Source organism: Protopterus annectens, chromosome 4.part0 (genome assembly GCF_019279795.1).
Source record: "Protopterus annectens isolate FY-2018-M chromosome 4.part0, PAN1.0, whole genome shotgun sequence".
Lineage (NCBI taxonomy): Eukaryota > Metazoa > Chordata > Ceratodontiformes > Protopteridae > Protopterus > Protopterus annectens.
In genome coordinates, this window is record NC_056733.1 from 310257203 (window position 1) to 310272050 (window position 14848).

Consider the following 14848-nt stretch of genomic DNA (forward strand, 5'->3'; position numbering starts at 1 on the left):
ATGCCCAATAACTGCAATGACATCACTGTGGTTGTGGCTATAGAGAAAATTAATTAAACAGTGAAATTGAAAAAAAAAACAATAAAAATCAAACAGCACACTGTAATCTTAATTTTTTTTCAAAACCACTTGTAACTTTACCATGAGGATTAAAAAGGGAAATTAAATTAATTGTAAAACAAAGGTACTTCTAAAAGGGACCAACACACTTTAAGAAGGAACCACAGTATGTGATGGGACAGATTTTTAGAACCCACTGAAAATTGTTTCTCAGCCTGTGTAAGCAGTATGAGCTCAGGAGGGAGCTTTGACTCATTAGGAGTCTTTAATGTTTACTGTCTGGTGGGGGCAATGCCTGAGATGCTTGACAGTGGACTTTTGTTCTGAGGACAAAGATTGATAGACTTTCAGTACAATTGCTTCAGGTGGATGAGAGGCAGCATGCCTAAGGACAGCACAATGAAACCATGACATGTTCAAGTCTGCATGAGGGGACATTTGTATGGTGAAGGCAATGATGGAGCAGGTAGGAGAAGGCTGTTTTCAATACGTAGTAGCGTTCCTAGTTATATAGGTAGTCAGTGAGTGAGTCACTGCTTACTGTAGCCATGTCTGTTGAACAATTGTGAGCTGCAGTGATGCTTCGATTATCTGTTGCACCTCCAAACACCATCACCCTCCCAAGCCACAATTTTGGTTTACCTCTTGGATCTGGGCTGTTCCTGGGAGAACTGAACTAATTAGGCAGGTGTGATGAGGAATGTGGGGTAGTTTCTCAGTACCCATGGAAATGACTCTTTCATCCCTTCGTAACCAGCTACAACATTGCCATGGCATAGGTTGCAGAAATGGGGTGCAAATGATTGTTTCTACAAACCTTGCACTGCTGATTTGCACACGATACTTTTTATGCTAAAACGTTCTACATACCAGTCTGTGTACCAGCCAGCACCTGTCCTCTACCAGTTGGGAGTTGTGCAGCAGTGCCTATCCACCACCCTACCCCAGCATGGGTAAGCCAGCATTAACTACATCTTTCCTGGCTGACACCTTCTGCTCCCTGACCTACTAAAAAAATTCACGCCAGATGGAGCATAGTCATGATTTCAAAACTACCTGACAGTGATTCCACAGCTCCAGTTTTAGTTTTGATGTTAAAGGTCACACTGTGCTGAAAGTCTTGATGTTTTCTTTTTGTAATCAATGCATTTTGTTGTGTTTGGAGGCTGACAGAAAACAGCTTGGAATACAACTGATAAGGACTTAATTCATTTAAAGTGCCTTTTGAATGGGTTTCTAATATGAAAGCAGAGGGAAAAGTGATCCTGTACCTTTCACAGATAAGCATTTTTAATAGAAATGCTGATAAATATAACTTCTAAATGGCCCCAGGGGTGCCCAATTGTGCATGGCTAGGACACAGTGTGAAAGTAATTATATCTGGTTTCTTTCGCAAACATAAAGTGGAGCTTGTTTAAACAATGGTCTCCAGTTCTCTCCCACAGTAGTAAGGCATGTGATTCAAGGCGATATGCTATTGCAGATATTCTTGAAGCAAACAGAATATTAACTGTGATGAGACAGCCATCACTTCTGAAGTCTGCCCCAAGCCAAGGGATGATGTTAAGCATCCTTAAAAGATGCAAAAAATGATTACTTGCAAGGTATGCCCTGGAATTTATGTTAAGACTGTGTTATTTTTTTTTTTATTATTATTTATTAACTTGCATTTTTTGTGTTTCTGTTAAGCTTGTATGGCTATGATATTTGTCTAGAAAAAAGTATACTTATTTATTTTTGATACAAAACTTAAAAGTGTTAAATCTGTCTTTTCAGGTGGAAAAGTCACTTCAACGGATCCAGAACGGACAGCGGAACTCCATGTACACCTCACAGCAAAGTGTAGAAAATAAGGTTGGAGGAGTCCCAGGCTGGCAAGCATTGCTCACTGCAGTAGGATTTCGACTTGACACACAGGCCAGTGGTCTTCCGGCAGCTGTTTTCTTCCCAACTTCAGACCCTGGCGATAGGTTGCAGCAGTGTAGCACCACCTTACAGTGTCTGTTAGGTAAGTACACATCCACTCTGCTACAGGCCCCATGAAGGAGCTTAGTGTCTCTCCAACCTAACACCACTCTTAAGTATTCAACTGCGGTACCACCTTTATCATTCTTATAAGAAAAGCGCAGTGCAGGTCTGAACTGTCTGCAAACAGCTAAAGTTAACTTTGAGTATGTGTCTACCTGTTTGAGCCAATATTCATTTTCCCCTAGAGAGCACTCTGCTTTGGCTTGTAAGTAGCCCCCCCACCCCCCCACCCCCCCCCCACACACACACACACTCATCTTCCACTTTCTCTCTTATTCCCTTCTATTAACAAATAGTATCCATAACTGATCAATACTGTGTGTTTGTTAATTTAAACTGAGACCACAGTAGCCTACTGATACAAGGTTATCCTGTTTTTCCACCTGGCAAATGGTTAAGAAATGACTTACAGTTTCAGAGCAGTCCTTGGTCAATTGTGATTGTTTCTTAAACACAAACTTGTCTTTGCTTTGGCTCATTAGCAGCAGTACAAAGAACTGCCTGCTCACACCCTTGTTCTCTCCTCCCCCTTCCCTGTTTATTACCTTAAGACAATCCCAAAGTTAATAAATATTACCTGTGGCAGGCGCCATTTTTACAACTACAACCACCCTTGTCACTATCCTATATTAATTTATCAGTTAACTCTGTTACCTGATTGTTTCCAGCCCCCTCATAAGAGCAACTAACAGGGTCTCTACCCGCTTCTCTCCCCACCCTGCCCCCTATTCCCTCCCACCCCCAGTGGTCCCACCTTTATTACACTCACAAACCCCTCCCATCTTTCCAGTAGCCAACCACAGCACTAACCCAACACTACCTTCTCCATCTTCCCACTACTATCACACCTCCTCAACTAAAATGTACAAGCATACCTTACCTATGCTCACGGCATGCACTCTCCTTGCATATCTTACATCCTACCAAAGCTCCATCATTCCCCCACTCAACCACTACCACTGTACTACTACTCACACCACCACCCATGTCTCACCCTCACTCAGCTCCCCTTCCACCAACTCAAGAAACATCCCTATGCACCCCCACATATTCTACCAACTATATTACTCAAGCATAAAGCATTCCTACAACTTTACACAGTAAGCCTCACACCATACCTATTACCCAAAGAGCACAATCATAAAGTTTCCCTTATAAACAAACACATTCAAAAACTGAGAAAACTAATAACCTCATGCATATCTAAACTAGCCCTAAGTGGAGATATCCACCCCAACCCTGGCCCTACCATCTCCAACCCCAATCCTCATAATCAGACTAGAAACCACAACTTCTCCCATATTACAGCCAATAGAAAGCCAAGTGACTTTCTTCTACTAAGCCTAAGTATTAGAAGTATGCCCAACAAAGTCCATGAACTCCATGCCACCATAGACTTGTACTCCCCAGATATAGTCATCCTGACAGAAACCTGGCGAAAACCTCACATTACCAGTGAGCAAATACTCCCTACCGGTTACGGCATAATAAGAGTAGATCAGCTAAACAAGAAAGGAGGTGGTGTAGCTATAATATTTAAACAGCATCTAAACATCCAGATCTGAAAACCATCAGCTCCACAAATAGGCAATGAAGAAATAATATATACCAACCTCAAAATAAACCAAAACAAAACCATCAACATAATTGGATGCTACTTCCCACCTGGCCAAAACATCCCTCCACTAGAAAACCTCCTCAGCTGGTCTACCCACCATCTCCCCCAAGAAACTATCATTTTAGGTGATTTCAATATTGACTAGCAATCCTGTTGTGGCAACCATCCAACCCATCATGTAAACCTTCATGGCTTCACCCAACTAGTCCAGTCGCCAACCAGGATAAATAAAAACTCCAGCAAGCACACTACCCTGGACTGGATACTAGTCAGTAAGAGCTCCCAGTCATATATAACAGGCTGCTTATCAGATAGCCTCAGTGATCACTCCCCAACATTCCTACTCAAAAAATACCTATCCCAAGCTAAACCTGTCATCTACCATCAAATACGTAAAAAACTAAACTTTAACCTACTCACATTCATCTCATCCCTCAAAGAATGTAACTGGCATCCTCTAAAGTACCTCAGCCTTGATGACGCAGTTGAATTTTTTAATACTACCTTCCTGGGCATCCTTAATTACCATGCCCTCATAAGATTGTACAGAATCAAAGCACAACCCTCCCCATGGCTACAGAAAACCACTAAGTCAGAAATGAAAAACAGGGATAAAGCCTGGGAGCACTGGCGCAAAACCAAAACCCCCTCAACTAGACAGAAATTCCTAGAACTACGCAATAGAGTCAAAAAGCTAATAAAACAAGACAAATTCCAATACTACCAGTCTGCCCTAGACTCCTCTCAACACAGCCCCAAACAATTCTGGTCCTCCATAAACTCCATCCTCCAGCCAGGTAAAGTAAGTACACCTCCTCCTAACATCTCTCACTCCTCAGAAAATATTGCTACCTCATTCAACACACACTTCACACAAACCATACTATCACTAGCAAAACAACATAGCCCCCCTCCCCTCCAACCCACACCTTCAACTAGTAATCTCCCCACTGCCTTCTCTTTTTCTCCTGTACCTACCTCCAACATAAAAAAACTCTTAACTAAACTTAAGCCCACCAGATTAGCAGCAGACAACCTCCCAAGTGAATACCTACAAATTGCAGCTTATGCTCTGGCCTACCCAGTATCCATCTTGATTAACCGATCTCTGTCAGAAAAGTTACATTCCCACACTGTGGAAAGTATCACATATAATTCCCCTCCACAAAGGCGGACCCTCCACAGAACTATCCAATTACCGCCCCATAGCTGTTCTCTCTCCACTCTCCAAAATGCTAGAGAGATGCATACACTCTCAGGTCTCAGACTACCTCCTTACTGACAACCTCCTTTCCAATACTCAGCATGGCTTCTGATCAAACCATAGCACCACCACTGCCTTACTCTCCTTTACTAACACTATCCTTCAGCATAAAAACAATGGCTATCTCTCCTCTGCTACTTTCCTTGACCTATCTAAAGCATTTGACATGGTCCCACACAAACAACTTATCTCTGTCCTCAATAACCTATCCTTCTCTCAATCGGTCACCAACTGGTTTCAGAGTTACCTGTCTGACCGCCAACAATCCGTTGTATGGCAGAATGACATAACTCCCCAAATACCTGTCTCCATAGGGGTTCCCCAAGGATCCATCCTTGGACCCCTTCTCTTCTCTGTTTTCACCAATAATCTAGCCTCTGCCATCAAACATGGCACACTCATAAAATACGCAGATGACTCAACCATCATCTGCTCAACCCAGTCCCTACCCAAACTGCAAAAAGTCACACAGGAAGCATTTTCCTCTGTTGAAACTTGGTTATCCGATGCCCAATTAATACTCAACCCAAACAAAACTAAACTACTCATCTTCCAACCCAACAAACATACTCAAAACAACTCTCACTTTAACATCACAGCAAAAGACAACACCACTATATACCCAACTGAACACACCAAATTGCTAGGAGTGGAAATAGAAAATAAACTAAAATTTGACATTCACATATCCTTGACCATAAAAAAAGTCCACAATAAACTAGGAGCGCTATACAGAAATAAGCAACTTCTCACCAAAGCAGCAAAGATTTCAATAGCAAAGTCCCACCTTATCTCCACCCTACTTTATGCCTGTCCAATATATACCAACCTAAGGCAATGCAATTTAAACAAGCTAGAGACCTGCTACAACAAAATTGCCAAATTCGCCACAGGGGCATCCTACCATAGTCACCACTGTCTCTCACTTGCTGAACTGGGCTGGCTTGAACTCTCTCACCTCCTTCAATGGTATCAACTCTCACTTGCCCACAAACTAGTAAATCATCCACTAAATGTCCCATCCCTCCAGAATCTACTCCAACCCTATCACACCACTTGACCACTAAGATCCAGCAATAAAAATTACTTGCAGATCACAAAAGCCAATAACTCTGCTGGTGAAGCACTATTCTATTGCACCATAGCCAAATTATGGAACTCCCTCCCACCCACAATTACCTCCATGCCATCATGCACCCACTTCAAAACTTTACTAAAAGCGCACCTAAAAACATGCTGGCTATGCCCTTGCAACTCCCACTCTAATATTACCCTCCCCATCCAACCATTACCTTTCTTTCCGCTCCACTCACTACCTTGATTATAGCAAGCTCAGATGCTCATAAGCCAGTACTTATTATACAGCAGGAACTTCTTCTTGTAACATTTGTTAATGTCTGTTATGTACTTCACAGATAAAGATTCTAGTTGTCTACTGATGTACTATGTTCTTCATCTGTAAATATGTTGTAAGTAATTACTATGTAAATTGTTAATCGCTATGTAATCCAATGTAACTACTGTCTGTTTATTTTAACTGTGGAGCTTTTCTCCCCGGGCCTCCTCTGAAAATGGACCTACGTCCAGTCGGACACTCCCGGTCAACAAATATAAATAAATAAATAAAGTACAGGTAGCACAGGAAAGCTACCATACAGAATGCTGGTGTTATCTACTGCATTCTTTTGTTAAACACCCACGGAAGTGAACTGATACAAAGGGACCCAAGTCCTTTAAGCCACTTGGAAGAGTATTTAGGTTCATTTACAGTTTATAAAAGTATAAAAACACGATGACTGATACAAATTCGTTAATCAAGCTTATCAGGTTAGAATGTCATTCCAGATGTTTGAAAGAGAAAAATTACAACTGGTTTAGCAAAACAGAAGGAACAAGCAAATTTGTTGTTGATGAGGAGTTATTTTTAATGCCTATTTCACTCTTCCTCTTTAGCCCTACCTATCCATCCCCCGCAGGCCAAAGAATCTGATCATAAACTCCACAGTTTTTTTTTCTGCCACTCAATGTGAGGAAGGCTTTTATTAAAATAGGTTGCACATACTTAGAAAATTCACTGCTAAAAATACTTGCATTCACAGAGTCAACATCCTACACTGTAAAATAATGGAATATGTGATGTCCTTTTAATGTGTATATCCAACATTTTTTCCTTAATAATGGCATGTGATATCAGAAGAAACTGAGGGATTTTTACAAAAAAAAAAAAATGTTAAGCTTGTTTCCTGCCTTTCCTGTAAGTCGTCTACTCCTGATATAGATTTGCTGTATCCAGGACTATTTGTAAGCTTCTGAGACCCCAAGCCTTTCTGTGTTGGAGGGAAGCCTTCTACCTTAATTTTGTTTCTAAGAACTAGCCAGTTTTCTAGTTTCAGCACTCAAATCTGTTTCTTTGAGCTCAGCACTTGTTCAGAACTCATTGTAAACACTACATAAGCTACAAATTACTACAGCACTCAACTTTCCTTACTTGTCTAGAAGAAAACAGTTTTTAATACTTAATAAATACGCACCTATCTAGGCATGTCTAAGGGTCAGATCCAGGTGTTTTCTCCTGTCTACCTGATAAATCTGGGCATCTTGGGGCAATGCAGCAATTGCCTCATGAACACAGACAACCCTCTGCTCCTACCACCCAACACTACAACCTGTGAGAGATGCACTTGTATAACGAAACTGGAAGCAAAGCTGTCTTCACCCAAGATTGGACTAGACAGCCAAGAGGAGAAGATAAACACTTGCACCACACCACACCACACTCATCACATAGTCCCTCCAAACCTACACCACCAAAACACACACATAAAAACACAAAATACACACCTACATTCGTGGAGGCTCTCAAAAAAAATCTACTCAAGCAACAGGGACCTCCAAAGTAGAAGCGCAATCAACCTCCATCCCCCCAACACACCCCAAATGACACATAGCCCACAAACTCAGTGTGGCACTCAACCACAGCCCATAAGGCATAACAACGTACCCAGCACTCTAGTGATAGGTGACTCTATAGTCAGGCACATTGATGTTCCACTCACCAGGCTAAACAAGGAGAAAGTTACTGTCAGCTGCCTGTCAGGTGCCAGGATCCGCCACATAATGCATGCATTCAGGTCACTCCACAACAAGTACAGATATGACTCTGTCATTGTCCATGTTGGTGTGAATGACCTGAAATGTACCTCCCTGGACTACATGAAAAGAGACATGGAGGAGCTGTCCGATCTTGTAGCCCAGGCAGGTATGACCCTAGCCCTGAGTAGCATCCTGCCATCACCCAGAATGATACCATAGTACAAGGACAAAATGATTGACTTCAGCAATTGCCTAAGCTTCTGGTGTCATTCTAAGGGGATCCAGTATCTGTCTGCCTGGGATGACATGATCGACAAACCACGATGCTTTGCCAGAGATGGCCTGCACCTGTCGCCCTTGGGATTCTGGATACTGGCTAAGGCTCTTGCCACTCCTACAGTGCCTTTTTTAGGCAAGATTCAAATGACAAATTCACCACCGTAACAGGTACAAGCAAGCAAAATCTGAGGGTAATGCTACTTAATGCTAGAAGTCTAAACCTCAAAATGCACTCACTCGAGGCACTACTTAAAATGGAGAACATCGACATCTGTGCAGTGACAGAGACCTGGTTCAAGGCTCCAGAGAGCACCCCTGCATTACCAGGCTATAATTCATGCCACACTTTTCAGCCACCTAACCTGGACCAAAGCACTAAAGGCAGAGGCGTGTCTATATTCATTAAGGATATCCACACATCCAGGCTAGTTGCTCAGCATAATACATCTGAGATTATCCAAGTGCAACTAACTCTGGGCAAGACCGCAATCCAAATTGTAGCTTGCTACAGATCCCCCACCATGCCCTTGGATTCCCACTCCTCATTTCTTCAGACACTGGAAAATATTAGGGTACAACCTAACACCCTAATAATGGGCGATTTCAACTACCCCACCATTAATGGGAAAATTACTCATCTACCAACTCCTGTGCTCAACGTTTTTTGGAATTCATGAATTCCAACACCTTGGATCAACTTATCCACACCCCCACCAGGGCAGCAATATCCTACACCTGGTCATTACCAACATGGGCAACTGGTGCTCCACACCAGAGGTCAGTTCTGCGTTGGTCAGATCTGACCACAAGCAAATCACCCTAGATATCCACATCCCACCCCACCTCCCTCGTTAGGGAAACCACCATAAAAAATTTCTCCAAAGCCAACTTCATGCTTCTTAAGACAGAAGTGGCAAACTTCACGGCACCCATGCTTTTGGACAATAGAGGTACGACTGCTGAATCCTGTACAATTGCACTTTATAAGCACTTACACAAGTGCATGGATTGTGCAATCCCTAAAAGAACCAAGATGCTATCCTCCAAAAAAAGGAAGCCAATCTGGTGGTGCCCTGCTATAAACAAATTCTACAACAGAAGAAAGAAACTGTTGCAAAAAAGAGTAAAATCCAATGACTGGAGGAACTCCGTGGTCAGCCTCAGTAAGAAGCTGAGATCCCTCATAAAATCCCCCAAAGCTAGTTTTGAAAACAAAATCATCACGGATTCTAAAGACAACCACAAAGCATTCTATAGCAATGTCAAGAATCTCAGTGGCAACACTCAGATTTGCTCTGAGTTACAGCACAATGGCACTAAATATACAGAACCAACTGATATTGCCAACATCCTGGCAAATAGGTTCATTGCTAACTTTACCCCTCTCTCATCCCCTACAGAGCCTATCTCTATACCAGAGGATTGCAGAGTTCCTGTAATCACGGCTGCACAGGTAAAAAACACACTCTCCAAAGCCAAGAACACAGAATTCATGGGACCTGACAACATCCCAGGCTGCGTTCTACATGAACTACAGAACAAACTGGCACCCCACCTAAGTACCATGTTCAATCATAGCATCACCTCAGGCTCAGCCCACTGGTGCACAGCAACTGTTATCCCACTCCACAAAGGGGTAGCCACTACGGACCCCGGGAACTACCACCCCATTAGCCTGACGAGCCTGGTCTGCAAGGCTATGGAACGTATCATCATGAAACTTATAAACAATGACATTGGTAATCTCTAAACTCTGGACCCTACCCAGTTCAGGTTTGTAAAAGGCAGCTCATGTCTCCTAAATCTGATAGACTTCTTTGAAGCAGTCACCAAAGCCGTAGATGAGGGTAAGGTGGTTATCTAGATCTCGTCAAGACTTTCAACACCATCCCCCACTCGGGAATTATAGATAAACTCACTAAACTAGGTATAAATCCCTATGTCACAAGATGGGTTGCCAACTGGCTCACTGACAGAACCCACACTGTGAAAGTAGCAGACTCTAAATCCAACTTAAGACCAGTGACAAGTGGAGTACCATAGACTTCAGTCTAGGTCCTCTCCTGTCTGATATCTACTTCTCTGAAGTACAGGCTAACACAGAAGGTCTTTGGCTAACAAATTTCACAGATGACTGCAAACAAGGAGCCATACTCAAAACTCCTAATGATGTAGACATCCTACAAAAGGGCCTCACTGAGACAGATGCCAGGTGTCAAAGCCATGGCCTCAGGGTCAATGCCAAAAAGTGCATTGTCATCCCTTTTGGTAAAACCTCTGTACCCATGAACTACCACATAGACGGTAGTCTACTTAACACCGAAAGTGTGATGAGACCTTGGGACACAGGTGGACAGTAGTCTTTCTTTTGATAATCACATCGCCACAGTAGTCAGGAAATCCTTCTACGTGGCAAACCTCATCACAAAAGGTTCTCATCCAAAAAAAAGAGGTTATTGTTCCCTTCTATTCATCTCTCATTAGACCCATTATAGAGTACAATGCCCCTTTTGGTATGTACCTCACAAGACATCTGCAACAACTGGAAAGGCCACAGAAATACCTCACAAAGAGGATTACCGGACTCAAACAGATGCCCTATGCAGACCGTCTCAAAAAACTCCAGCTTTACATTGTCGCATATCACCTACTCAGAGGCAATCTCTGCCTAACATACAAAGCTATGTCAAACCCAGAGCTGTTGGACATGCTCCATGTAAAAAAATCCCAATCCCTCCGAGCTACATGCTCTAGGGGCCTAAACCTTGTCACTACAATAAACAGAACATGCTGGAGGGATAGATTCCTGTCCCAGAGACTTCCCATACTCTGGAACAAACTACCTATCTATATCAAACAAAGCTCCTCTTTAGCACTCTTCAAGAAAAATCTTGATGATTGGATGGGAGATAGGAAATTCACCCCAGGGATCACTTCTGTGGCTCTGCTTGACAGGGGCACAGGAAAATAATTTTCTTGGGAGGCAAAAGCCAGGGTACCATTTGGCAAGGCTTATATAGGTCCTAGGACCAATAGCCTAGTACCTACATATGAACCTATGAAAGTGTCTGCATTAACTATTTGAAATTCCAGTCCACACTTTGAAGGTCTTTGCAGCAATTAAATAAATATGCAGCCTGTGTTTTCACCATCATCTTGGAAATTGTCATAGATAATGTCACTCTTGGCCCATTTGGATTTATTGCTTTTGTCATTAAGCTGTTTGGCCCCTTCTTGTTTTTTTTTTTAGTTCTGGCCCTCCATAACTGTTAGGTATAATTCTTTAAACTCAGGCCTACATCAGAAGATAATCAGGATCAGAAAACCCAGCTATAAAGTTAAGTGATGCCACAGTGCATCAAATGTTGTGTCCAGTTATCTTTCTTGCTTTATTTGCCTCAAGGCTTTAATGTCTGTTTCTCAGATATGTCCTCCACGTTTGTTTTAGTTAGGTTGCCTTTGGTCGCTTGTAAAAAAGGAAAGTGTGTAGGTTACACTTTTTTATTTTATTATTTTTTTTTTTTTTTAGTGTTGCAAAGTAAATTGTGTATGTGTAATTCAGGGTGATGACTGATAGCTGAGTCATATTTTAACTGCGCAATTTAATATAATAAAAGCCATTGTGACTGATATTTTTTTGTTGTTACAGGTTTGCCCCACCCTGCATTTCAAGCACTTTGTAAGCTCATTACTGCTTCAGAAACAGGGGAACAGCTTATTAATCGAGTAAGTTTTAAATGAACTTGTAGGCATGCAGTGCATTTGAAGTATATCATCTACATTCTCCCAGCCATGTCACTGTTTTTTTTAATAGTGCTGCTTCTGGTTTCTGCTGCATGAACGATTGTCATGTTTTCATTATCTGTCTGTCATGTTTGCATCCAACTGCTCACCTAACATTTACAAATGTTTGGCAGCTCCCCGTTTTGTAACCTGAAACTAATATACTTCAATCCCACATGCTGCTATGAAAGAAAAAAAAAAAAGGTGTTAACAACAGAAACACATACTAGGACTGTGGGTCATATGAGCTAATTTGTTTTTATTTTGTTGGCTTGTTCACAAGGAAATGTAGCCATGGAAATTCAATGTACTTTCAATTATCATAATCTTAGATGGTTGGAGATGAAACTGAAAACTGGCTGATAGTAAAATGAATACAGTTACTTGAAAGATTTCATTTTAATCACGTAAAATAAAAATAGCACATTGTATTACACAAATTATATTATCCACAATGATTATGTAACATTTCACTCATAATGGTAGCTGCCTGCAATTAACCTAACAAGTGTTAGTGTATCACCAAAACCATCTTACTTTTTTCAGGAGATGTTCATAGGTTCATAGGTTGGTACTAGGCTATTGGCCCTAGGGCCTATGCAGGCCTAGCCATAACAATTCCCTGGATATTTCTTCCCACGATATTTACTTCTCTGGACCCCTGTCTAGCAGGGCGACTGGCATGATCCCCGGGGTGAATTTCCTATCTTCCATCCAATCATCAAGGTTCCTTTTGAAGAGGGCCAATGAGACGCTCTGCTTGACATGTATGGGCAGTCTATTCCAGAGTATGGGGAGTCTCTGGGTCAGGAACCTATCCCTCCAGCATATTTTGTTCATTGTTATGACAAGGTTTAGATCCCTGGAGCGTGTGGCTCTGAGGGACTGGGATTTCTTTAAGTGGAGCATGTCCAACAGCTCAGGGTTTGACATGGCCTTGTATGTTAAGCAGAGATCAGCTCTGAGTAGACGATATGCCACAGAGTATAGCTGGAGTTTTTTTAGATGGTCAGCATATGGCATCTGCTTTAGGCCTGTGATTCTTTCAGTGAGGTATTTCTGTGGCCTTTCCAGCTGTTGCAGATGTCTTGTGAGGTACATACCAAACGGGGCATTATACTCTATAATGGGTCTAATGAGGGACGAGTACAGTGGGACAATGACCTCCTTTTTTCTGGATGAAAAGCCCTTAGTGATGAGGTGTGCCACATAGAAGGATTTCCTGACTTTTGTGGCAATGTGGTTATCGAAAGTGAGATCACTGTCCACCTGTCTCCCTAAGTCTGTCATCACACTTTCGATGTTTAGTGTCCTGCCACCTATGTGCTAATTCATGGGTACATGTTTTTTTCCATAGGGGATAACTATACATTTCTTGACATTAAGCTTGAGCCCATGGCTCTGGCACCAGGCATCTGTTTCTGTAAAGCCCTTTTGTAGAATAGCCACATCATTTGGGGATTCCATAATGGCTCCCAGTTTGCAGTCATCTGCGAACTTTGTTAGCCAAAGTCCCTTAGTGTTGGCCTGTACTTCAGAGAAATGGATGCCAAACAAGAGTGGTCCCAGGACTGAACCCTGAGGTACTCCACTTGTCTAGAGCTGGATTTGGAGTCAGCTACTTTTACAGTTTGGGTTCTGTCAGTAAGCCAGTTGGCAACCCATCAAGTGACATATGGATTTATGCCCAGCTTAGTAAGTTTATCTATGATTCCAGAGTGGGAGATGGTGTCAAAGGCCTTGGCAAGGTCCAGATAGACTGTGTGGACCGCCTTACCCTCATCCACAGCTCTGGAGACTGATTTGAAGAAGTCAGTCAGATTCAGGAGACAAGATCGGCCCTTCACAAACCCAAACTGGGTGGGGTCCAGTGTTTGAAGGTTGCCAATGTCTTTGTTTATAAGTTCCATGATAATGCGTTCCATGCCCTTGCAGATCAGGCTTGTTAGACTGATTGGACGGTAATTCCCAGGATCCAAGGTGGATCCTCCCTTGTGGAGTGGGATAACTGTAGCTGTGCGCCACTCAGTGGGCATGAAGCCTGAGGTGAGGCTATGATTAAACATGACACTTAGGGGAGGTGCCAAATCATTTTGTAGTTCATGTAGTACAACTGGTCCCATGGATGCTGTATTCTTAGCTTTGGAGATTGTGGTTTCTACCTGTGTGGCCGTGATTACCGGAATTTGGCAATGTTTTGGTATTGAGATGGGCCCTTTAGGGGGTGAGAGGGGGGTGAAGTTGGCACTAAATCGATCTGCTAGGATACTGGCAATATCCTTGGGATCAGTATATTTAATGCCATTCTGTTGTAGCTCAGAGCAGATCTGAGCATTGCCATTTAGATTCTTGACATAACTGTAGAATGCCTTGTGGTTGTCTTTGGAATCTTTGACAATTTTATTTTCGTAACTAGCTTTTGAGGATTTTATGAGTGATCTCAGCTTCTTACTGAGGCTGGTGAGGGAGTTTTTTGCATCTTGGGAATGTCCTCTTTTCTGCAACAGTTTCTTCCTTCTGTTGTATAGTTTGTTTATAGCAGGGGACCACCAGATTGGCTTCCTTTTTTTGGAGAAGAGCATATTGGTTCTATTTAGGATGGCATGATTTATGCACGAGTGGATGTGCTCATACAATTTCTTAGTGTAGGGTTCTGCAATTGAACTTCCAGATCCCATCTGCGTGGGTGTCATGAAGTTTGTCACTTCTGACTTCAGTAGCAT

At 42.4% G+C, this 14848-nt stretch overlaps 1 protein-coding gene across 3 annotated transcripts in view; it reads left to right on the top strand.

Annotated features, from left to right (window-relative positions):
* Nucleotides 1–14848, top strand: part of TTC28 (tetratricopeptide repeat domain 28) — a 1879863-nt gene that overhangs the window by 1765083 nt on the left and 99932 nt on the right. For all 3 annotated transcript variants that reach the window (XM_044068299.1, XM_044068301.1, XM_044068300.1), the window contains 2 exons: nucleotides 1837–2068; nucleotides 11992–12068. In XM_044068299.1, coding sequence (XP_043924234.1) covers nucleotides 1837–2068; nucleotides 11992–12068 — 309 coding nt within the window. The remainder of the gene's footprint in view (nucleotides 1–1836; nucleotides 2069–11991; nucleotides 12069–14848) is intronic.